Here is a 26,426-nt window from a genome sequence, read left to right as displayed (position 1 = left end):
CGTCCGTCGGCGCGCCTACTCCAGACATTACGGAAGATGTCTGCGCGCTGAAAAGCCTTTTTCCCGGAGTCGCCGCTACACCCGCCACTACGGGCCGCGCTCCCCTGGCCGGTCCGGGCTTTGCGAGATGGCGGCCGAGATCCACTCGCGGCCTCAGAGCAGCCGGCCCGCCCTGCTGAGCAAGATCGAGGGGCACCAGGACGCCGTCAGCGCCGCGCTCATCATCCCCAAGGAGGACGGCATCATCACCGCCAGCGAGGACAGGTGAGAGGGGGACGCCCCGGAGACCCCTTTCCCGCAGCGGGCGGCGCTCCCCCCGGGCGAGGGTCGCGGGAGGAAGGGTCCCTCCGCCGCCTCTCTCCCCCGCACCCACCCCCGGGCCCCGCAGCCTATTTCTTCCTTTGCAGAGACCCGCCTCTTTCCTCCCCCTTTATGAGGGTGAAGCGCAGCTCCTGAGCATGAATTTTCTTTTTCTTTTGAGGGGCAGCAAGAATTGGGAGTGGTTGGCTCTTATTTTGTCGCCCCCCCTTTTTTTGCTCTGAAATCTCTGGGTACAGAATTGTTATTGTGGGGCGGAGAGGAAAGGAGGAGGGACACGCCCCCTGCCCTCTTGCTTGGTTTTTTGGGGGTGGCTGGTCTGCCTCTGGTGGAAGACCACCCCAAACTGGAATAAAATCTGCAACAAAATGTAAGAGCATTTCTTTAAAGAAGGAAGAAAAAGTTTTTTAAACAGCAGGATTCTGTGCAAACGCCTACGCGAAAGAGGGTGGTGCCTTTTTCCTTTTAAAAGGGATACACACACACACAAAATAAAAATATAAATATATATCTCAACACTCATATCCACATGCAGGGCCCTGGATGACAACGCTTCTCCACTCCCTCCTTCCTCCCCAGACACAGCCAAAAATCCCCGGGGGTGGGGTGGGTGGTGGTAGCCATGTTAGCTTGCCACAGCAAACATGTGAGTTTGTGGTGGGATGGGAAGCCTTGTGAGACTTAACAGATTTGTTTCCCTGGTGGACCAGACCAGAGCTTGCTTTGTTGGATGCAGGGAGAGCTGCATTCCTGGGCAGCGGCTGCACAGGTGGGTTCGCAAATGGGCACCGGAGATGGCTAAACAACGGACACCCTCCCCCCCAAGGCTGTGAAATGCAAGGGGAAGTGTTGGGGGGGTTGTTTTATACCTTGCGCTGCAGAGAGCCCCCAGGACACATGCAAATTTGCAGGAAAGGAAAGAGCACCTCCCTTTTATCTCTCTCTCTGTTCTCCCTCTTCCCAAGATTGCCAAGACCGGGGAGTGGTTTTGGCGCTACTTACCCAGTTTAGATGTCTGATGTTGAGAGAGTGGGACATAAGAATGTAAGAGGAGCCTGCTGGATTAGGTGATCTAGTCCAGCATCCTGTTCTCACAGTGGCCAACCAGATCCCTCTGGGAAGCTTGCAGGACACCCACACAATAACACTGACCCATGGGGGAGAGGGAGTCAAATGGGATGATTGGATATTAACCTTGCTTGTCAACCAAAAGCTGTCTCCGGTCCTACATCTGTTCAGCCAGAAAATCTTCCTTTTTTGTTGCATAGAAGCCACAGCCGAACTGGATAAAAGGAGTAGTGTCAGGCTTTGAAGCTGCCTTGGGTTGTGGCAGGCTTTCATCACACACACATATGCACCCCAATTTCTCTATTTAAGTGAGGGGTGACCTCAGCAGTGACTCTGTACAGTGGGGATAAAAAGAGTCCTGCATATGCACGGAGGCACATTTTTGTTGTTGGCTACATTACACATTTCATGGGTGAGTTCTGATGTTTTCATAGAATCATAGAATTGGAAGGGACCCTGAGGATCATCTAGTCCAACCTCCTGCGGTGCAGGAATATGCAGCTGTCACCTATGGGGATCAAACCTGCAACCTTGGCATTGTCAGCACCATGCTCTAACCAACTGAGCTGCCCCAGGACTCCCATCTTCAATTGTAGGTTGTGTGATGAAGTCCTGGTGAATCCAGTCTCTAATCATACCCAAGGAGACCCCTTAACCAGTCACCCCAGGATTGTTTGGAGAGAAGCAAGTGAGAATTAGGGGGGATGCGCACCAGTTCGGATAGACTGGTGACCTTCCCCCAATGCAGATAGAGAGAGAAACAGACAGGCCAATTTGCTCATTCTATTTGTAGAACTGCCAGAAAACCTTCAGCTTAGGGTAGGAAGGGCAACTTTGAGCTCCCCTGAGACAAAGCTGAGTTCTGTGCAACTTTAATGCTTGCATAACCTTATCTGATGATGGATTCTATTTCTGAGTTATTCAGAGAACAAAATATAAAGGCTTTTCTGTCCACCCTCCCCATATTTCACATTATCCCTACATCAAAACACCCCCTGTCCTGTGTGTGCATACACATGTGTTGGGTGTGTGTGTGTGTGTTGAGAGAGAAATGGTTGAATACTGGCACACTGCCTTGAAGCAGAAATAGCCCATCCCATTTACTCGGTCTGGGGAAGCGTCTGACTGTACAGAAATACTTTCTTCCTTCTGCTCTCCCCTCACAAAACAAAGAGCGCTCATACTCCAGCACAAATACTTTTTCGCATTGGTTTGGTTGCTTTAAAAAAAAAACCATTTTTGTGTCTCCTTAGCCCCTTCAGTCCTTCTTTGCCCTACTCTGGCCTGTGAATCTGTTCCTTGAAATCTTCTCTGACCACTCTTTATATTGCACCTTTGATTTGCATGGCTGAGTTACAGAGTCAAGTGCTTTATAGCCAAAGTTTAGATTATCTACTTTGATTTTGCATCCTGCTTTGCGCTAACAACATAATTTGCACATGTTCTTCAAGTTGTGTATTGCCAGCTGCCAACCAGCAGGTAACATCGACGTTCAAATTGCCTTTGTCTTCATCGTGATGGAGCAGAATTTATAGAATTTAGTCTTTTAAGCAGATGGTGCACAAGAGAGTGCGTAGAGAAAACTGCCCCACAAAGCTTTGCTTAAGCAATCAGGATAATAATCGGTTTCATCAGACTAAAGGGTTAATTGGTGCTAGTTCCGAAAGCCCTTGGGGATTACAGCATCTGTTGCACAGGATTACATTTAAGCTAAGAGAAGAATGCATGTTTCCTCAAAGTGGATGAACAATGTGGCTCGGCAGTACCAGACGAAGCATTTTGATTCTTGGCTTGTTATTCCAAGCAGTGCTTGAAGTGTGCAGAGAGGAGGTCACTCTTGTTGTTACTCACATAGGAGGAAATTCAGCAGCACCCGGCAGTGTCATGCACCTTGGGGCCTTGGCCACGCATGCCATCCATCTCATGTCATCCGAGAACTGGGATGGGGGTAGTGGCCAGGTGTGAGTGGTCAGCTGGCAAATCCACCAATCCAGTTGCACCTCAGCCACAAACCTGTTCAGTCTCTATTCTCTGATTGTGTATATTCGTTTCCATTTTTGTTGTCAAATGCTCAGACTCTTTTTTTTTTATATGCTGTTTCGATGTATTGTGTTATTGTGCTCATTCAACAACAATACCCATACACTGCAATGCATTAAAAAATATTATGATTAGGATTTCTCAAAAAATGTTGTCATGGATGAAGCTGGGGTGGAGGGTAGAAGTCTGTTACCTTCACTGTTATCACAGGAATTGTTAAAACATAGTGTGTATTCACAAAGCACCCAAAGTACTGTTCAATTCCACTTCCTTCAATTATTTCATCCTGAAATCAGTCTCTCCATATTTCATATTTCATCCATCTTCTCTCAATGTACTTCTCACTACACACCTTTTCTCTCGAGTATTTATTTTGCAGCATTCACCCTTGCCAGTTATGAGAATGGCAAGTTTAGGGCTTTCTAACTTAACAATAATTCTTCCAAGTCAAGTACAAAAGCTTGGTGAGCTTTGTAGCCGAGTCAGGATTTGAACACGTTCCCCATAGTCATTCCCTACCCTGAAGGTCAGGGATGGGGAACTTCAGGCCTGGGGTGGATGGGATCCTGAATGTGGCTCTCCAGTCCTCTCTACCTGGCCCATGGCACTTCTCCCAGTCGTGCCCCTTCCTAAGCCACACTCTTCACCAGCCCTGCTTTGCCACCACCTTTGAATGTACTTGTCTGGCTAGAACATGCCCTTAAATTCTGATAATGCCTTTTGCTTGCCTGGGTGGAAAATGGAGAGGAATGTGTGAGTGTGAAGAAGCTAGCCCACTGTACAAAGGTACAATTCACACTTCATTGCTTTGACCACTTTGTCTCTTGCCTGCCCACCACTGGCATGTGATACCCTCTTCCAGTTGCCCAAGTGGGAATATGAAAAATGTCCCACACGCCTCCTTCCAAGTGTTGAATCATGTTAGTTTTCTTCTATATGACACACTTCAAAGGTAACAGGGTTACGATGGAGGTAACGTCCCTGTTTCTGGTCTACCCTCTAATCTGAGCCTAGGGATACATTTGAGACCACAAGTAGGCCACAGTAAAAGGACTGCATGTATTTTCGTGGCCCTAATTCTCTGTACCAGTTATACAGTATATCTTAGAACCAGCATGAAAATGAGCAAGTCATACTGAAAAGCCAAAGATTATATAAGTATTATATAGCTGTGGTGTTATGGCTCATAAAAAGTCAGCTGATAAGTCACTGATATAGTACGGCAGAGGAAGCACAAGGAAATAGCCAGGATTAAAATAAATGACTCCTTTTAATACTGGTGTGTCTGGTTTACATAAATTAAGATACATACTTGCCTGAAAGCACTTGATTTTCCACGTTTCACTGCAAAATGATTCTTTTTTTCTTTCCCTAAATTCACAGGACAATTAGAGTATGGCTGAAGAGGGACAGTGGTCAGTACTGGCCCAGCATTTATCACACAATGTCATGTAAGTAAGTACAGACACTGCTTTGTTGATATCATTCGTTGAGTGTGTCTCTTGTGCAAATCTAGGAAGAGATCTAGGAAGTTGATGTATGTTATGTCCTGCTGTTTTGGATACTACTGTTAATGTTTTGTACAGTGGAACCTTGTGTTACAGACGGGATCCGTTCTGGAGACCCGTCCGTAACACAGAAGTGACACAAGCCAAAGCGCTGCGTCTGTGCACACGCTTGGCGCGATTTAGCACTTCTGCGCATGCACGAGCGGCAAAACCCAGAAGTAACCCGTTCCGGTAGTTCCAGGTTGCTGCAGGACGCAGCATGAAAACACGTAACTTGAAGCAGATGCAACATGAGGTATGACTGTATAGTGGTTTCAGTGTGTGATGTTAAATCTTTTTCTTTTTAATTATTACTGCTACATTGCATTTTGTCATGTTGCAGACCGATCTGTGAGAAAAAGGGTAGAACAATAATAGTATTTATCACTATAGTAGTTGCATGAAAGTAGCAGTAGATGGTTGTTATTGTCAATCAGGATGAAGGCATTTTTTTTAATTCCTTGTTGCTTGATCCTTTTGTGGCTCCTGTCTGTGCTCTTTCTGACTCCTTTAAAGGCTTTTGCTGGTGCTTCCTCAGTAGGCTTGTTTTAGCAGCCTGCCTGTTGATCCACGAGATCGTCTTGTGACCCATGTAGGAACTTTACAGCTGGAGGAAACAGACAAATGCAAGAACATCATTCATGCTCTGTGAAGTTGCATGAGATTAAGTTTTCTGCTTCTGGGAAGTTCAGTTACTTATCTAGCTCTACCTATCTAGTATATTTTGCAAATTGGTTTTAACTTTGCTAATAGAATGACTAGCTTTGTTTAACCATTTTTGTTGTTGCTTAAATAAGCTTCTACTCAACCCAAAACAGAAGAGAGGGAAAGAGAAGAATGCTGCTGTTGTTTCCCCCCACCAAGCTGATAATTGAAACCAGAGCCTCATTTTAGCTGGGTCATCTTAACATTAAGTCAAACCTAACAAAGGCTTTTGCTTTTAAATATGATTGCCAACTGTAGAGGAAAAACAGCTTGGCTTTCTCTTTTGCCTCTAATAGCAGTTTCATCCATTAAAAAAATCAGCAGATACATTTCATAATATGCAGAAAAGCCCAATCACTAATGTTTTCAGATTAAACTGCTGTTTAAGCATAAGAGCATTAAGGCAGTGCTCTCTAAGAATCCTGATGGCGAGATACTAAGGCTGCAATCTTATATAAACTCTTTCCTTCTGAGGAGACATGCCTAGGGCTGTGCTTTTGAAACAGAGGGTGTTCTGTGGAAATTCTTCTGGTTTTCCTTGGAAGAAACATGGATGAATAAGAATTTCATTGCAAAACAATGCCTAATGTTGATAATGCTTCGACTGGCAAAAATACTTGATTTAGATTAATTCCTATGTAAAAATTATTTTGTAAATATGTATTTCTTTGGGCAGCTCCCTGTTCCACCATGGCTTATCATCATGACAGCAGGCGGATATTTGTGGGTCAAGATAACGGAGCCATTATGGTCAGTATCTCATTTGTATTCAATACGCTTTTTAAGTATTGAGTGCTAGAGTCCTGTCTAGTCAAGTTGCATGGGATCAATTCCAATCTGTTACCTCCAGGTACCTACCTACCTCCAGGTCATCGTACAGCCCAGACACTGAGGTTCAGCGCTGAGGGCCCTCTGGCGGTTCCCTCACTGTGAGAAGTGAAGTTACAGGGAACTAGGCAGAGGGCCTTCTCAGTAGTGGCACCCACCCTGTGGAAAACCCTCACATCAGATTTCAAGGAAATAAATATATGACTTTTAGAATACATCTGAAGGCAACTCTGTATTGGGAAATTTTTTATGTCTAATGTTTTACAATTTTTTACGTATTTTTACGTATTGTAAGCTGCCCAGAATGGCTGGATATTATTTATACCCAGCAGGGTATAAGTAATAAAGTTGTTGTTAGTTAGTGTTATATTTTTTATTATTATTATTATTATTATTATTATTATTATTATTATTATTACCCATGCTAAAAATGAGCCTTGCAGTCTTGAATGCATGCATCAGAATACTGTTCCTGCTGAGCTCTCGCCCCCCCCCCCCAAATATATTAAAAATATATACACTGGGAACAGTTGCTCATGGCCTTTCCTTTCCCAAGACTCCTAAAGGAGCAGATTATGGAGCTCCCAATTGTACGGATAGAAATTCATGCGCTGGTAGGTTTCAGACTGATTTTCATGGCCTCCAGTTGTGCTTGTTTTCAGTCCACCTAAAGCTGCGAGGGGAAGTGGTAGTGTTAAGCCATCAGGACCAAACAGTGACTGATTTAGGTGGTGCAGAGGCTGTTCAATTGGTACAGCTGCCAGACTGCTGTGAACACAGGGGTCTCTGTGTTTCCTTAAGATCCTTCCTGGTCTCCCAGGTAGAGCTGACCTACATCTTTTTGAAAAGCACCTGGAAGGCCCAGGACTTGAGATAACCAGGCTAGAGGTGAGAGAATTCTGTTCTCAAGCAGCCTTGTGTCAGAAACACCCTTCTAGCGAACACACTGAGCAGGAGAAAAGTTTCCAACTTGCTGTTCCTAAGGGGTAGGTATCCTCTGTATAGATTCTCTTTGAAAAACATGCAGTGGAGCCTTCCAATGAGCACTTTCCTCGCTTAGATTCTGAAGTTGCACAGGCCCAGAAGATTGTACCACACATGTAATTCTTAGATTGGCATTTTGCTGTGTTCCATTCACTTGGGTACAGATGCATGTTCTCTTGGCTGTTTTCCACATTTGTTGGCTATTTGAGTTATTAATATTCTGTTGGGAGCCACCCAGAGTGGCTGGGGAAACCCAGTCAGATGGGCAGGGTGTGTGTGTGTGTGTGTGTGTGTGTGTGTGTGTGTATGATTATGATTATTGACTTATTTAAAATAGAGAAAATGTAGCAGTTTGTATGGGACCATATCCCTTATTATTATTTACTGTTTTCTTAGTGCTGTACAGCACTTCTTACGTTATCCCTGAGATCATTCTTCAAAATCCTAATGCAGCTGAATGGATGGCAGTTGAAGACCACCTAAACATTCCTCCATATGAAAGCACAGCTTAAATAGATGGAAATCCCTTACAGCTTTTCTTATTGTGTCACCTGAGCCTGCCTGATCTCGAGAGAAGATTGTGCCTCTTTCTCTTAATAACAGCTTGGTTGCTTGGTTTCAGGAGTTTCATATCTCAGAAGACTTCAATAAGATGAACTTTGTCAAGACTTACCCAGGTAATGAAACAGCAAAGTGTGCATTATCTTTTCCCCCAGAGGTGGGAAATTTTAGATCAATGGCTTGTAATGTATGAGACACAACTGATTATCTACCTATGTGAGCCAAAATCATACATTCTGTAACTTAAGTATCGAAAACAAAATAGAAAATGGTAAAATATATTTTAATGATGGGTAACCATTAGGTTTCAGAAAGGTTGGATCCAGACTATGCAATAATCAGGGCAGGTTAGTTGTGACTAATTTCAGGCCCTTTGATTTTCAGTGGAACAGAAAATCATGAAAGCATGATTAACTTGGTGTGGGGGCTAAGTAGTGGTAATTACCAATTTAACTTCTGTCCATCTGTGGCTTTTCCTTCCATTTTATGGGTTCTGAGGCCACTTGAGGGATGGGCTTGACCTACCATTCTTTAAGCAACTGTTCTCTGCTGCTCTGTAGATGATTCTGAGCTCAGACACCTATCGCACAACATTTACATGGTGGGGCCATACAGTTTGGCTACAAACAATGACAAGGCTTCTGACTTCATCTGATCTTCCAGCTCCTCTCTTCAGTTCCAGCTAAATCAGTTGCAGCTTTGCCAGGGGTCATGGGGGATCAATGGATCAGGAAGAAAGTCTGCATGGGACAGTGTAGGGAAGACATCTGGGTGCACATTAGGCTCCATTCTGGGGAGCATGTGCACAGGGAAGAGATGGGGAGGGCATTTGACGGCTCCATTTGAAAGCAGCCTTTCTTGACTGCAAGGCCAACCCCATCGAAACAGACCTATCTTATGATGTGTCACTCTTTCTACAGATGCGAATGTTGGCTTTGAGAGAGACCTTGTGTTAAAATGACAACAGAAGAGTCTTTATGCCACGGCAAATGACGCTTGCCTATTCGAATATAATGCTTTTCTCTATTCAAACTAATTTCACAGTAGTTTTTCCCCAATGCTCCCTCCTTCAATCACCTGTTCTGATTCACTGTTTAATCTAATTTGCAATCACATATGTGCTTCATCTAAGCTGTTGTTTTGCCATAATGGAGACTGACCTTCATATATCCATGTGAAGGATGTGACTCACCACAAGAAGCCTTTAAATAAATGAACTGCTGGCAAATGGAGGGGGGGGGGAGAGAGAAAAAATGCACACTGTTGTTCAAACAATCATAGCAAAGTCAATGCCTTCCCAAGAAACTTAAATTTGTTTTCCAGGAAGGCCAGCCATCTTTGGAGTCTTCCATGTGTACTTCGGAACAAAGTTTGCATTCAACATTTTTGTGCCTTGACTTTTGTTTTTCTCTCCTTCCACCATAAATGCCTCAGGAGGCCCACAAATTAAATGGGAGCCTGGCTGCAAGTTATTTTCCTCCCTATCTTTTGTTGATAATACTGGCTGCATTCCTGTGGGTGCAGTCACTGGTATTATGTCTGTCAGCATTTTTTCCCCCCGCCTGAAAAAGCATGGGGTGCCACAGTAGGTTCTGGGACTGCAGACAAACCTTGCGTTCCTCTTCTCGCCCCCTTTCCCTGACAGCCATCATATAAGATGGAACAAGTCTTAAATGTATGGATTGAACGAGTCACCTGTAGAGCAATGCATCCTGCCAATTGCTGCCTGCAAAAATATTCTCTTCGCTTGTGTCTCTGCAGCTCATCAGAACAGAGTATCTGCGGTCATCTTCTGCTTGGAAGCTGAGTGGGTTATCAGCACCGGCCACGATAAATGTGTCAGCTGGATGTGTACCAGAAGTGGAAACATGCTGGGACGACATTATTTCACCTCCTGGGCTTCTTGCCTACAGTATCTTTCAAAGTAGCAGTATCATAGCAGATGTGGGAGTTTCTGAAGGTTTATTTAAAGTGTGCTCAAAGCTCAGTCACTCTACTGCACAATTTTATATTCATTTTGAATGGCCTCTGCCGAAAGAGTGTTTTAAGTGACTCTTTCTGCTGTTACATTTCATTAGTGTAAGAGCTTTTAAAGAGTCTCCTGTAGCTAACAGGTTTAGGAAGTACTAGCCACTGTTGCCGTGTGTAATATTTGTTTAGCAATTCAGCAGTTTCAGGCTAGGCGCTACATGTGCTTCAGAAATCCTCTTCAAGTGTTCTGCAAACACATGATGGGTGGGGGTGCTTGAGGACCAGCATGTAATAATAATAATAATAATAATAATAATAATAATAATAATATATTTATACCCCACCCATCTGGCTGGGCTTCCCCAGCCACTCTGGGTGACTCCCAACAAAATGTTTAAAATACAATATGCTACCCCTGCTCTGATCGTCGTCTGTTAGTTGCAGGGCGAATGCATTCCTGAGTTCATGGAGGTTCACTATGCATTTTAGAACCCTTGTTTTCTAGGAGTCTAAAAATGTGCAGGGAGCCTCCATGAGTACAGGATTGCAGAACCACTTTGCTTTCATATGTAATGCCTGAAGGAGGCTACAAGCTGCTGGCATTGCTAGGTGCTGTGTTCATTCAGTGTTAGGAGTGACAATCTGTGATCCGTAAGGTGTTCTCTTTATATCCAAAAGGTCACTTCAGTGTTGATGCTCACAGACCATAGAATGAAAAAGCAGGGTGTGCACACGTAGTCATTGGCTGGGAGGTTTTAAAAATTATTTCACACCAGTTTATTGTATTAGGTGGGTGGACAAGTAGGGAATATCTGTCAATCATTCTTCCCAGTCACCTTTCTCACCCCTCCAGCCTATTGCTGAAGACTCATGACCCTTTCTCGTGGAACAGAGCATTATAGCACACAGTTCTGCTATTTAGTATATTTTAGAACTATGTATTCATCTAGGCATAACATGTTGGGAAGGACATCAAAGATGTGCCGCGATCTTTGCTAATCCAAAAATTGGCAGCCCTCTCTAACCCTTTCCTTCTTTTCGCTGCTGGCCATTGGAAGCTGTAGCCAGGGCCCAAACTCCCTCACATTCTACGAACACTGTGAAATGTTTTTCTGTGCCTTATAACCCAATTTAGGCCTAAATAATAGCTTGTGATCCCTAACCCTTGCACTACCTCTGTGACGCTCTTAGTCACTATTCCATCTCTCCCACCTGTAAAAGACAAGAGGAGTGTGATTTGCTTTTAGGTGAAAGCGACAAAGAACCTTGTAGCACTTTAAAGACTACATATTTTTAAAAACGTTTGGCTTTTATATCAGTTTTTTTATGGCATAAGATTTCCTGGGCTGCATTCTTCCCCAGGCTGCATCTGTATCACAGTTGTTTTAAATGTGCTTTTTATTGTTTTATCACTTGTTGTTTGCCGCCCTGGGCGTTTTTGGGAAGAAGGATGGGATATAAGTTTAATAATAACACAGTTCACTTATTGTATGTCAGCTACTCCACGAAAGCTGGATGACATGATACGTTAGCCTTCAAGATGCTACAAGACTCTTAGTTCTGTTTACTGTGAGAGACTAAGACAGCTACTCCCCAGGGAGTTTCCTTTAGGTGTTGAGTTAGTCTATGAGAGAGCTGTGATTTTAGCCCAGGTCATATAGGTTCACTCTGTCCAGTAAATCATTCTGACTCTGAACTTTACTGAGAATCTAGCATGGTTTCCCCAGAAAGCATCATCTTTATCTTTTGGGGGAAAGAGAAAGTAAAGACTTCCTTTTCCTCAACAGGGTTTTTCTTCTCCTTATTGTCACAGACTGTTTGCTGGAGTCATTAATAGCAGGACAGATTATTATTTCACTACCCTTGTCAAGAGCTTCTGAAATATAGCAGCTAATGAGCCAGTTAGAGACAGTTAAGCAAACATGAAACGTTGCAGCATGAGCAGTCAAGAGTATTGTCTACTCCATAAAAGCAAACACTGACAATATTACACAAGTAATGGAATAATGCTGGTAATGAGGCTGGCCAGCAGGCTGGCTCAGTGCATACATTGCCAGTCTTCATTTGTGGCAACTACTCCCCCTCACCCAACTACCCCCTTTTCAATATGTGGTTTGTGAGCCAAGTCTTCAAAGTGTGAAGTAGCACAGAGTGCAGTATGCTGGCCTTGGTTTTGTTTTGGATCTGCCCAATTCAGAAGGAGGCAGCAGTGAAGCGCAGCTCTTCTGTTCCTGCTCAGGAGTGACTCCCGTGCCGCAGCTTGGATTTCCGTGCTTGTAGACCTTGCAGTAATTTTATACATAGAAAGAGAGATGGGAACCAGAAGGAAAGAGCTGAAATGTCTCCACTCCCATTAAATTTGGACCAGGCACAGCCAGTGCTGTTTTTCTAGGGGGGCGGGTAGTGCCAGAGCTCACTTTGAACCTCTCCCTTGTTTTCTTAGAATGGCAATGGTGCCTACCTGAGAGGTGCCGGAGCTGAGCTCCAGCTGGGGGGGGGGGGGGGGAGGCCCCGGCACGACAGTTTTGGAATCAGACTTCTTTAAGATTGCGATAAAGCTCTTAAGTCCAGGAAGAGGGACCTGGGATTCCTGCATTGCAGGAAGTTGCTCTAGCCTGCTGCATAAAGGTCTAATTGTTTGTCTGCCTGCTTTTCCCTCTGGCCTTGCCTGCCACGGGCAGGTGGCCCCCAGAAGGAATTGCAACCCTACAGGTGACACGTTTACCCACTCCCACTTTAAGCAGTCCAGCACATCCTTGCTTGTATCTTGGAATAAACGTGATGGGTTCAGGCACCACTCAAAGCCACCTAGGTAGCAAGGTCTCCCTTCTCCCTTTCCTCAGGAGAGAACTGTAAGTGATTCCTCCTCAGCCTTGTGCTGGTTAGACTCTTATTATGCCTGTTGTGGTCACACCTGCTCTCTCCTCCTCCACCACCTTGCCCCCATCACGAAATCCCTTAAGTCTTTTTACTGGCACCGTCCTGTTTTTCCGTCACCTGGGAGACGGATCTAGCACTCCTCACACCTCCATGGTGTCATGCTTGTTTTTCTTACCCAGCTAGTTCAGGTGCATCTTCGTAGTAGAGCGTTTCCCGTGTTTTAACTCATACCCCGGAATGATCAGACTTGTTACTCCTCTTAAGTTTGGGTGACAGCGACATGGCTTTTAAAATGGTCAAGAGCCTCTTTTCTTTGAACTAAAAGCAGCAACTAGTAAGATCCCTTCTCGTTTAGTGAGAGCCAGTGTGGTATAGTGGTTAAGAGCAGTAGACTCGTAATCTGGTGAACCGGGTTCGATTCCCTGCTCCTCCACATGCAGCTGCTGGGTGACCTTGGGCCAGTCACACTTCTTTGAAGTCTCTCAGCCCCACTCACTTCACAGAGTGTTTGTTGTGGGGGAGGAAGGGAAAGGAGAATGTTAGCCGCTTTGAGACTCCTTAGGGTAGTGATAAAGCGGGATATCAACTCCAAACTCCTCTTCTAGTTTAGGCATGTCTTCAACTTTGGTTTTTATAGCACTTTGGGACAAATTAGACTCCTTTTTACAACCATCCTTTCATGCTCTGCCTCTGTGCTGCTTGAGCAGTTGAGGCATGGAAGATGTGTAGCTACTCCTTGACTCGGCTGTGCTAAGATACGACTTTGAAACCCAGCATGCCTTTGTTGGAGACTATTCTGGGCAGATCACACTCCTGAAACTTGAACAGAGCACGTGCTCGGTTATCACAACTCTCAAGGGTCATGAAGGTAAATATGTATGTATGTATGTATGTATGTATTTTTCTAATTGTTTTTTCTCATGAAATGAAATTAATTATAAATATATGCAACTAGACCTTCCCTGAATTCTTAAGGTGAGTAGCACTAAGCAGAGCTATCAACTTTCAGATTTGAAAATAAGGGATCAGCAGCCTCACCTGTCCTGGGGACAGTCTACAGGATCCTGGGGACAGTCTACAGGATATCTAACAATCCGGGATAGCAGCGGGAAACGGTGCTGGAATAAGGGAATTTCCCGCAAAAAAAGGGAAGGTTGACAGTTATGGCACTAAGTGTCCTCCCAGCTAACCTATGAAGTGTTCTTCTGAACAGGAATGTGGTTGCCAGCAATTGTGCTGCTTTCTCAAATGACTGGGCATTAGGCGGTATTGAGTCTATGGCCGTGTGGGGTGTCGGAGAGGATGACCTGTCACATTTGTAAGCAGATTCAAACCAACTTCTCTTTACCTTCAAAACTTAGGGTGTAGTAAAGAGTTTTAGGCACCAGATGGCAGGCTTTCAAGGGTTGACCCTCTGGCAGCTCATAGAAAGCAAAATATATAATGTACTGTCCCTGCTGTGTGACTGGCACACATTTGCATTAAGTGAGAATGGGAGCTGGGGATTATTGCTGCTTTTGTTAGTTTTCCTGCCTTTATGTCCTGCCTTCCTTCCGTTGCGGAATCCAGGGTGGTGCGCAGATGGTTCTCAGTTGGCCTGCCACCCATGCTCTCACCGGACTCAGGCCTGCTCAGCTTCAGCAACCTTGTATGCCTTCAGATCTGACTGACACATGAGGACTCATTGAGGACTTGAACTGTATCATAGAGACCCTCAAGAACATTGTTTTCCCCCACCCAGCATAGTCCCTCTCGTTACCCCCCCCCCCAGTCTTGTCATGGCCGTGTGCTTGCTGTGACAAGTATCTCTCCCCACCCTGGTAAGCTGCTATCCATCTCCTCAGCGTGTTGCTGCGGGTGAAGAAAGTGGGTGGGAACCAACGGGTTGGAATGCAAATTTGGACTCCGGTTCCTAGTTTCAAAAGTTGAGACAACCCTCCCCAAAGGTCTATTCCTGCACCCTGCTTTGGCACTACCAGGTTCAGAGTGGCTTATTTATAGTTCGTATCTACATCCAGACACTGCCAGACCATTATCTGAAGCAGAGGTGTGTATGTGTGGTTGGTTATCTCTTACCTGTGTGCTAACAGTGATGTATGGCCCTGCCAGAGCAGATAATTAGTTGCACAGCTACATACACTGAGAAAAATGAGGACCAGCACTGATTAACTTATTCAGCTGTGCTCCAGTGAAAATTGCCCGTTTCTATGTACCTTTATAGTAGACTGTGAATGCTAGACAATAAGAATTATGTGGAAATGGTCAATACTGGGGCTCTGCTATACAAACAAGGACAGTGGGGCAAACTCAAATCACAGCTGGTTCAGATAAACAGGCCTAATAAAGATGCTGACTACTGAGAGTCAATTTCAGAGGTTGTTTGTATGAAGCAAGCTTGAAAAACTCTACTTTGTTTGAAGGCATAATTTGGTAACCGAAGCGTGATTTCTGGGAAACGTTTTGGGGTCCCGTGAAATATTTCTAGTCTCTCATCGTCTTCATTGCTTGTCATGAAGACTTTCTCACGTGGCTGGCTTATTCTGAACTTTTAAACCCGAGTTTAGGTGTGCTTGTCTGCTGTGCTGTTCAAGTCTGCTGCTTTGTGATTTATTACATGGTTTATGAAGCCAGGAATGATTGTCTAAACTAGGCAAATGTATCCCTTTGTGAAAGGGAAGATTTATACCTGCCCTTTGGAAGTGCAGTATTATATTCCAAGCCTGCCACTCCCATTTACCTGAAGTCTGAAGGATCTGCAAGCTAATGCACTTATTCCTTCTCCTCCCTAACCTAGGAAGCATTGCCTCCCTGTGGTGGGATCCGATTCAGCGGCTACTCTTCTCTGGAGCATCTGATAACAGCATAATCATGTGGGATATTGGAGGAAGGAGAGGTCGGACGCTTCTGCTTCAAGGCCATCAGTATGCTAACATTTTATTTTCCCAGCTCTTACTGCTGATGGTTCAGTACTTGGTTGTGTTAACATAGGGATGAGGAATACTGCATTGCCCTTTCTTTGAGCACCATCTGTGCATTTAAAGCAACATGAGACCACTTTAAACAGTCCTGGCTTTCTCCCAAAGAATCCTGGGAGCTGTAGTTGGTTAAGCATGCTAAGCACTGTTAGCAGACCCCCTACTCCCCTCACAGAGCTATAGTTCCCAGAGTGGTTTAACCAATCAGTCCTCCTTCCCAGGGAACTCTGGGAATTGTAGTTCTGTGACTACATACAAAACTGTTGAAAAGCACTACATACCAAAATTTTGCAGGGTTGGGGGACAGTATCTAGTATTTGAAATTAATAGATGAAATTAACAAAACGGGTAAAAATTTACTTCTCTGGTCAAATCAGCTGTCCTTTGTTTACAAATGAAGCAGTAATATAACTAGGAAGGAGAGCATGAGAATGTCTGTGGTGATAATGGGGGTTTCACTGTAACTTCTGTCATGACCAGTAGCATTGTGCACCCCCCTTCTTTCAAAAACAACAAAACTTAAGGCCATGTGACTCGTGTGGCATCAGGGAAAACTTCCTGTCAGCATGAATCTTTAAGAAGCCTAAGATGGAAACAAAATTTCAAGAGACGGAAATCGTTTCAACTGCATCCTGCAGAAACATGGCTAAGGTTCTGTATCAGTTTTAAATACTGAAATGGAGAATGCTTTTTGTTTATTTATTGTACAGTGACAAAGTTCAGGCCCTTTGCTACCTCCAGCTCACACGACAACTGGTTTCTTGTTCAGCTGATGGAGGGATCACAGTCTGGAATATGGATATTAGCCGAGAAGAGGTAGGAATTGTCACCAGGCCCAAAGGCTTTATCTCATTTCCCTTGAGCGCAGATAAGAAGCTACGGTCCCATAGCAATGATGCTCTAGTTCTGCTCAGATTTCTGTGTTCTCTTCACAGGCCTCCCGATTATAGGCAGTTAGCTAGGGAAAATTATTATTATATTTATTTATTTATTTATACATACATACATTCATGCATGCATGCATACATACCCCGCCCATCTGTCTGGGTTTCCCCGGCCACTCTGGGCGGTTCCCAACAGAATATTAAAAACATGATAAAACATCAAACATTAAAAACTTACCTAAACAGGGCTGCCTTCAGATGTCTTCTAAAAGTCAGATAGTTGCTTATTTCCTTGTTATCTGATGGGAGGGTGTTCCACAAGGCGGGCGCCACCACCGAGAAGACCCTCTGCCTGGTTCCCTGTAACCTCCCTTCTCACAGTGAGGGAACTGCCAGAAGGCCCTCAGAACTGGGCCTTAGTGTCTGGGCTGAACAATGGGGGTGGAGATGCTCCATCAGATATACTGGGCCAAGCCTGTTTAGGGCTTTTATGGTCAGCACCAATGGTCAGCACTTTGAATTGTGCTCAGAAACGTACTGGGAGCCAATGTAGGTCTTCCAGGACCGGTGTTATATGGTCTCAGCTGCCACTCCCAGTCACCAGTCTAGCTGCTGCATTCAACGTCACAGTAATATGATCGTTCGATAGGCACAAGCATTTCTGCCTGCCAGATGGAACCAATCTCCCCTCTTCTTCTGCACCCTGGTATGGAGGTTTCCCCAAGTCTTGAGCAGATTAGGGGGAGGAGAAGCCCCATTGCTCTAGCAGGAGTTTGTGCTGGCCTCCACTATCACACTGTATTAGTTGAATCCAGCCATAAGCAGATTCTACTTTTGGGCATGTTGCATTTATTTATAGTCGTTCTTACAGGCCTCCGTCACCTACTGAGGAATCTTGGTTAAAGGGATGTTGATACTTAAGGAATGGCCAGACTTGGCTTGTTTTCGGATAGTTCTTCAAAAAAGCAAACAAATAGGGGAAGGGGGGAGCTTCGTTGTTGTCACATTTTCAAGGTTTTTTCAGCAGCTACAAAGGATAAAACCTTCTTAAACTCGAGGTCAGGGTGTGGCAAGGTAGCTTTCAGACAATAAGTGCAACTTGAAATGCTCAGTTTCTATTAGTATATGGAAGACTTGCATTTAGCTGGACCTCCTGTTTCTGCCTGTAGGGAAGCAGGTGGGGGGAAATCTGGTCCTTCCATGGGTTTCTGAGCCACCCCAATATGGAGTGAGGACAGGAATAGAAGCTGATTCATATACAGAAGAGAGGTCCAGGCAACAGCTCAGTTAATTGCTTTAAGTGGCATCTATAGTGCTCAGAAATGAGGACAGGACATGTTTAACGTCAGGTTATGAGTGAAAAACGGAAGGCATGATTATTTGACTGTGGAATGCTTCAGTTTTTCCAATTATGCGGTATCTCTTCTTAATCATCCAGACACTGAAAACTGGGGAGCTTCGAAGCCTGCAGCAGGCTAATAATTCAGATGTGGCAAAGGGAGGCTTCCTCATTAGCGTGGTGGAAACGGAAAATGCCACAGCTAAGGGCAAAGTGGGGGAGGCACACAAAGATCTGGGAGACAAGGCCCCATTTCATTAATTCCTCATGGACACAGCTTGACACTAAATTGGACTAATTACATCTGGAGGGTGGCGCTTTTTACAAGGCAGGCTTGCGTTTTGGGGACTTTTCACAGCTCCTCTCAGTTGAAGACCTTAATCGCATTTCTAGCTTTGTTGCTAGCGCAAAGCAATAAATAAACAAAGGTTAATAAACAAACATCCTTAATTCCAGCGACATTTACGGGATTTGTGGGTAGCGGTTTTCTCCCCTTTTGCAACAACGTGTTTAAACGTTTTCCGTTGCCTCTTCTGCTCCCAGGCCCCTCAGTGGTTGGAAAGCGATTCCTGTCAGAAATGCGAGCAGCCTTTCTTCTGGAACATAAAGCAGATGTGGGACACAAAGACTCTGGGGCTGAGGCAGGTGAGTCAGTCCTCCTGCCTGTAAAGTATTTTGGTGCCGGCCATGTATGGCGTTGGCAGGAAGGATTAATGTTTAGTTGGATCAGGCCTAATTTCAGCACTAGGAGTGCCCCATCTCCCTTCAATCTAATTGAAACGAGAATGGATGCAATGTTTGACTTACAAAGCCCTAAATAGTCTGGACCAATGTTTTAAGGACCATTTTCTTCCATATCAACTTGCCTGTCTATCAAGCTCTTAATCTGAGGGTTTCTTTCTTGAGTTGCTCACCGTTTGGAGACTACAACTAGAGAGGGAGTCTGTGGTGAATCTCCCCTCCCCAAAACCACAGTTGGCTGCAGCTAATAATTGGAAGCGCTGTGGTAATTTGGCTTTTTTATTTTGCTTGGTATGATAATTTTCCATCTTTCTTGTTCCTCCATTTCAATTTTCTCACCCAGCATCACTGTAGGAAATGTGGCAAGGCAGTGTGTGGGAAATGCAGCACAAAACGCTCCAGCTATCCAGTGATGGGCTTTGAATTCCAGGTCCGGGTCTGTGACGCCTGTTTTGATTCAATCAAAGACGAAGAGTGAGTATGCTTAGAAAAGACTCCTTTGCTTTCAGTGATATTTTTTTTTAATTAACCAAAGGACATTGTATACAATACAAACCAAACCAAAGAAAATCCCAAAAGGGAAAGGGGGAAAAAAGTATACACTAATTATGAGCCAGATTATGTAAAGCTCTACTCAAATATTCATTGCTTTGCTTTCCTAGCTGTCAGCTGAGGCTTAAAAAAATAGAGAGCGAGAGCTTCAATATAGCGGGTGGCGCTGTGGTCTAAACCACTGAGCCTCTTAGGCTTGCCGATCAGAAGGTTGGCGGTTTGAATTCCCATGACAGGGTGAGCTCCTGTTGCTCTCTTCCAGCTCCTGCCAACCTAGCAGTTCGAAAGCACGCCAGTGAAAGTAGATACGTAAATAGGTACCACTGCGACTGGAAGGTAAACGGCATTTCCATGCACTCTGGTTTCTGTCACGGTGTTCCGTTGTGCCAGAAGCAGTTTAGTCATGCTAGCCACATGACCTGGAAAGCTGTCTGCAGACAAACACCGGCTCCCTTGGCCTGAAAGCGAGATGAGTGCTGCAACCCCACAGTCGCCTTTGATGGGACTTCACCGTCCAGGGGTCCTTTACCGTTTTAGCTATATTCCATAATTTATTCATTATCAAACCTATGTTAGATATTTTAAATGTACATATGACTTCTAACACTAATGATCTTTCATTGTAGTAGTTGTAGTTTGCTTCCAAATATTCCACAAACGTTGCAGGTTAGCAAACAAATCCTCTATGGCTAGCTAAAATGCAGCTTTCAGCTTTTAATTAGAAATTCAGTGACCCTTACAAGGCTGTTTTATCCTTTATCCTGAAGTAGGAACCTCATCAAAATAAAGAGCAAGAGAGTCCAGCACCTACCTGATTCTTCCTCTCCGTTTTCCCTTTTTCTGCATTTAGTTCTTTCCAGCTTCGGCTAGCAGTTTCAAATGCTGGAGCTGAAGACACTTTCCTCCCCAACCTCCACCATCCCAACCTTGTTTTGTAAACAGAAATCCCTACTTGCTTCTGTTTGTTAGCATTACCAAGATGGTCATCTTCCTGTCTCCCCACCCCTCTTGAATATGAGCAGTTAATCATAGTAAAACTTAAAAACATCACTGAGTGAGTCATTTATCTTATTATCACCTGCGTCACTTGCTAGAGCAGGAAAGGCCTGTTGCTATAATTATCCTGCTGTGTGGATTTATTGGAGTCTAGTTATACATTGGAACTCATTCTCCCACCCCAAAGGATCACAAAGCAAATGAGAGCTGATACCCCATCAGTTCATGCAAATTCCTATTGACCACCACTTACTGATGTTCTGGAAGTATCCTCTGTAAGATATCAGGCCAACCAAATAACCTTTTTTGACCTCACTGAGCTCATGGCACCACAGTTGCCCTCCCCTACCTGTTGAGTTGTCCAAAAATATTTGGAGGGCTACAGGTTGAGGACGGATGTGCTACAGCATTTGCACCAGTCCATGCCAAACAGCAAAGAGACTTAAACCAGTCGTTTTAAAAAAAAATAGGAAGAAGCATGTGGGTTACAATTACTGATCTTCTCATTGTACAGAGGCTTTCACAGATCAGCAGTGAAGTCAAAGGTCTGAAGGTTTTACTCTTGGATATTTAGAGCTTAATAGGACCTTAATGAACTGGCCAGTTCTCCAAATGTCATTCATATGCTGAGGCTGATCCTGAACATGACACATTAACTTTTCAGAAATCTCATTTTCCTGAAGTGTCTTTCTGTCTTGAAGCAATTTCCTGTGCCTGGTTTGAGAAACGTCTAGCAAGTGCCCTTATTTAAACTCATTTTTCTCCCCTCTTCAAGCCGCACGTCTCTGGCAACTTTTCACGAAGGAAAACATAACATTTCCCATATGTCCATGGACATCTCAAGGGGACTAATGGTGACATGTGGAAGCGATCGTGTAGTGAAGGTATGATTCTCTCCCCCTTCCCCATCTGTCTTGGCCAAGACCTGCAAGTAGCTTACACAGTTTCCAAAAGGTAGTAGATATGTCAACCAAATGTTTTGGATAGACTTAATAGTTTTATTCTTCAGAGATACAGGAAGCAGGCTGTTTTGGTCTACTAAAACTGTTGAGCCATTCTGCCTTTGATGGGTAGCACAAAGTTGTCTAGTTGCTTTTCAGGAAATACAGTTGTATCTTGGATCTCAAAACAACTTGGCTCCTGAACAAATTGGCTCCTGAATGATCAAAACCTGGAAGTGACTGTTCCAGTTTTCAAAAGTTTTTTGGATGTCCGACGGGGCTTCTGGGGCTTCCGATTGGCTGCAGGAAGCTCCTGCAGCCAATCAGAAGCCGTGCTTTGGTTTCTGAATGTTTTGGAAGTCGAATGGAACAAATTCTGTTCGACTTCCAAGGTAAGACTATACCTCTTTTAGCTCCACACCTTTGATCTGAGGTTGTTATTGCCCTGGCTGCCTTTGAACCATTTTTGTAGGATTCATTGAGGTGGAGAAAGCGCCATCATTCCCCTTTAGCTCTGTTCACATGCTTCTGTATCAAATCACTGGGTGGGATCCAACATTAGTCCTACTCAGAGTAGACCCTTTGAAGTCAGTGGAGTTAAATGGGTCAACTCTGAATAGTCAGTGTCAGATCTATCTGTTGGAACTGAAGCAGAAGCAGTAATATTTCTGGCTAGGAATCTGCAGTAAATTAAAATTGGTGACTGTGTTTAATAAATGTGGATCATGTAACATTTCTCTGTGTTTTAAGCACATAGGTATTGGCTTGTTGCACATGGCTAAATAATGAATACTTTCTCCAGTGACTTCTAACTAGAAAACCTTTGATAAGTTCACAAGCAGGGCATGATGGAAGTAGCTAGCATCCTGTTACCATACTACCTTTGTGGTTCTTAGATGTCGCCAACCACCAGACACTGGGCAACTTGTTCTCTGTTTCGGTTCATCTTTATAAGAATTTGCTTAATAATCTCACAAGCCAAATTGTTTTAGTTTTCTGAACAAGTGGACTGTTGAATCTCCAGACGTTTATTGTTTACTTCCCATTCCCCCCCCCCCCCCAAAAGTATTGGAAATACTCCAGGATTTTAAGAATTAATGGTTATGAAGCATTCCTCCCCCCCCTTTTTTATATAAAAAAGTTATGCCCACAGAAGGAAGATCTATGCCCTTGAAGGATAAAATGCCCCTTAAGTTCCCAATTTAGCTTTAGCTTTGGAAAGATTAGAATCAAAACAACCTTTTCTGTTCCATCCTTATTACTTGATAACCTGAATTCAGTGTGGAATATTTGGTGTGTCAAGTAATGGTGTGTTTGCAGCACTGAAGTGACCTCCCCAGGGTGCAAGCTCCCGAAACGGTTTGAAAAATAAGGCGTGGCTTCCTACTGGCTGCAGGAGCGTCCCACAGCCAATCGGAAGCCGCTTTGGACATTCAGCTTCCAAAAAACGTTCGCAAACTGGAGCAGTCACTTCTGGATTTGCGACATTCACGAGCCTATTTGTTCAACAGCTAAGGTGTTCAACTACTAAAGTACGACTGTAGAGTTAAATAACCAACTAGCTTTTGCAAAATATAAGTGTCATTGTTCTTACATTCTATTCATGTGTTGCCTGCTGAATTCCCTCCCCCCCCCCCAATTTTGGTCACCTTTATCTGACAGAAAGGTGGGATAAATCATTGGTCTGAAACTGCTGGGTCACCACCTGTCTTACGAAGGGTCTCAACAACAGTGCTGCCACCAATCATGTTGTTGGCATCCGTCTGTCTCGGGAGACAATGAAGGAGCGAGCTTTCAGGAGTGAAATCAAACCATTGGAGAGACTGAAACCACTGAACCTCTTGGGCTTGCCGATCAGAAGGTCGGCGGTTCGAATCCCTATCATGGGGTGACCTCCCGTTGCTCGGTCCCAGCTCCTGCCAACCTAGCAGTTTGAAAGCACATCAAAGTGCAAGTAGATAAATAGGTACCACCCTGGCCGGAAGGTAAACATAGCTGTCAACTTTTCCCTTTTCTTGCGAGGAATCCTATTTGGAATAAGGGAATTTCCCTTTAAAAAAGGGAAACTTGACAGCTATGAAGGTAAATGGTGTTTCTGTGTTCTGTTGCGCCAGAAATGGTGTTCTGTTGCGCCAGAAGTGGCTTAGTCATGCTGGCCACATGACCCGGAAAAACTGTCAATACGTGTTTGAACTGCAGGCGGCTATTGAGTTTGAACATATTGGGTCTGCTGCCATATGTCACACAGAGTCTTACTTTGCTTCTGCATCTTCTTCTTCAGATATGGGACATGACACCAGTAGTGGGCTGTGGCCTTGCGACCGGCTTCGCTTCCCGCTGACCTGGGCCTGCCGAGTTAATGTACCTGAAGCACCAAATGGATAACACTCCCTTCTGTGATTCTTGCCACCAAAATGCCGGCTGCTTGACTCTGTGAACTCTGCTTTTCCCAAGATGGACAGCCTTTTTGTGTGTCTGTGTGTGTGAGAGAGTGGAGCAGAATTCTTCTGTAATGCTTATCAGGAACAGCGGAGCCTGCCCAACTACAAGTTCACAGCCTATGGAATGAAGGCAGAAAAGGCTTTAAGTGCAAAAAAACCAACCACAACTCCTTGCCTAGAGAAACCACTCCTCATTTGATTTACTTGTAGTCTTCAATGTGTGCTTTTTCTCTGCTGAAATAATACTGTACAGTGGCAAAGGGTCAAAATGAGTGTAGTGACAACAGAGTGTGCAAATAGTTGTAACTTATTCTCCGTCCTTGTAAACCATCCCTGTAGGCTAGTTTTATCTTATGAACAGCCGCTGTGAAGGCTGCCTCACAAACATAAGAATATATACCTTTTGACGGAAAGAAGAAAGCATCTCTTCACCTCCAAGCAGCATTGCAATAAGGGGGAGAAAATGGATAAGATTTTTTTGGGTGGAGAATTTTCTATGAATTCTGTTAATTCTTTCAAAGTTGTTCAGACTGAGAATTACGTCAAGTTGTCTTGAGAATTTTTGTATCTGGCCAAAATCATGACTTCTTTTTCCTGTAACACTAAAAGCAAGTTGACGTGTCTTGTATGCCTTACATCTAAATAAGTGTTACAATAGAGGCCGCGTGAACTCAACAACCTGCGCACTTTGAGTAAACTAGTAGTTGTGTTCTTTCCGCTCCCCAGATGATGGCGCTTCCTGCATCCCCCCCCCCCTTAAAAAGTCATAATAATTGAGAAGTGTGTGTCACTTTGATCTTACTTTCTTCAGCCAGTTCTGAGCATGCTTTTAAAAACATTTCAGCAATAACTAATTTTGGGGTGGGGTGGGGTGGGGGCGCATAGATAAGAGCTCCTGCGGTTAAAAATGAATGGGATGAGTAGCAGCAGAAAGTTGTGAGATTAAGGATGCCCACAAACTTTGAGAATGAAACCGATTTGTCACGTTGCGCTTACAGCAGTATAAGGAGAAGGGAATGATCCTTCGTAACCTGAGCATCATTTCAAGTCACCTCTCTGTTCATTTGCTTCATTGGCACTGTTGAGTTTAATTTTTTGGAGTAAATGTAGCTTTGGGAAATCGGGCCGGTGCGATCGCTAGCATTAATGGTATAAAATCATTGCCTGTGTAAGATCCACGGCAAAGATTAGTTCATGCAGGCTAATAGATCTGAACTGCTCATTTTCCCTCCGATCAGGTAGCAATATCTCTTGTCTCAATGTATAGTATCTCTAGGGGTATTTTCTGGAAATGTACTAAAGGGGGGGGGGGAGAGCTATTTGGTGTTTGCCATGAAAAACTTTCATAAGGCCAGTGTTAATTGTATACTGTTTTATAAGTGTGTAAATTGCTAAAGAATCAAGTCTTTTAAGTGTTTTGTGTTAGGGAGATGCATATGAGGAGGGGCAGTATAATATTCTGAGGTGAAATGTTGTGTTTGCTGACGATCACACTAGGACTTAGATCAATGCTATTTGCTGCAGTTATGTGCAAGATTTGAGTTATTTCATTAGAATGAAAACTCAGGAAAAAAAGATGCAGGTGATCATTTTAGGGTCAAGGTGCGAGGAGGAAAAACATGATGGCAGCAATTTCGCCCGCATGCTAACATAAAGTTTGAAGAGTAGCACAATCTTTATAATAGTTTTCTCTCTTGAGTTAATGCGTTCTTAAAGCCTGGGAAGAAGATGGCCCCACTGAACCAGTAAACTTGTACTACTCATTGCCTTATTGGACTGCATGAAAAGTGGAACTGCACTTAAACCAGAGTCAGTTCACCTCAGTGCCCAGAGGAAAAGTTTTCTTTATCTGGAAATGCACATCTTGTGTTTTGAAAACTACCCGACTTGAAAGCATTTGTTATATCTCTACCCCACCACCCCTCAAAAAATTGCCTTAGAGCATATGTTCCCTTTTCCCATCTTGGAAAACTGGGATAACTGGCAGCAAGGGGGGCACCCATTGTTTCAGCATTGATAGTTGACCCTACAGAGTAAATTCTCCAACTTTTTCGGTTATTAGCTGCATAGACCACAAAATAAGAATTTCCACCTCTTGGCAACTGCACGTAGACTCTTCTGTGAGTATTTTGCCAAAGGATGCTGAATTTGCTCTGCGACTGAATAATTTTTATTTTATTCTATATTTTGGTAATTTGGAGAATTTGACATTAAGGTGTTGTCTAGATCCGTGGAGAGATTTTGTTGGGAAAACACAAGTTGGTTTGCATAATTCCAGACACGGGAGTTCTCCAAAGTCGCCAAACCCTTCCCTGAAAACTTAGATTGTGTGTTTGTATAGAAAACAGTTTTGGGGTGAGAAGGACAAACACAATGCTGTGCAATGTAACAATAACGGCCCCAGTAATTTTAAATGTGCAATTACTTTGACTTGATTTGACACGCTTACCTAGTCCCCCCCCCCCTTTAAAGCCTTTCTTTATGTGGGAGCAACAAGTACTAATGTATCTTTTGTCAGATAGCTGTGTTCTGTGAAATACTGTATCCTTTGTTATCTGAGACTCTGTTATGGCTGTTCTTCGTTCTCCCTCCTGTCTTTTGGAAGAAAAAAAACCTTTGAATATTGTACAATTAAAAAAAAAGAATATTTCCTGA

At 44.0% G+C, this 26,426-nt stretch overlaps 1 protein-coding gene across 4 annotated transcripts; it reads left to right on the top strand.

Annotated features, from left to right (window-relative positions):
• WDFY1 (WD repeat and FYVE domain containing 1) lies at positions 1-26,426 on the top strand. Of its 4 annotated transcripts, none has more exons than XM_083742134.1 (12): positions 1-264; positions 4,810-4,877; positions 6,355-6,428; positions 8,113-8,167; positions 9,813-9,963; positions 13,658-13,770; positions 15,697-15,823; positions 16,588-16,693; positions 18,644-18,745; positions 19,185-19,315; positions 21,165-21,273; positions 23,612-26,426. In XM_083742134.1, the coding sequence occupies exons 1-12, from the start codon at positions 128-130 to the stop codon at positions 23,669-23,671; spliced, it is 1,233 nt and encodes a 410-aa protein (XP_083598260.1). In that variant the 5' UTR covers positions 1-127; the 3' UTR covers positions 23,672-26,426. The 4 variants fall into 4 exon arrangements, with proteins under 4 accessions (XP_083598260.1, XP_083598262.1, XP_083598261.1 ...); XM_083742136.1 differs by having other exon boundaries at positions 23-264; positions 4,810-4,881; XM_083742135.1 differs by having other exon boundaries at positions 86-3,760; positions 4,731-4,877.

Source organism: Podarcis gaigeae (genome assembly GCF_964106915.1).
Source record: "Podarcis gaigeae genome assembly, chromosome: 5".
In the NCBI taxonomy this organism is placed as follows: domain Eukaryota; kingdom Metazoa; phylum Chordata; class Lepidosauria; order Squamata; family Lacertidae; genus Podarcis; species Podarcis gaigeae.
This window is presented reverse-complemented; position numbering and strand designations above follow the sequence as displayed.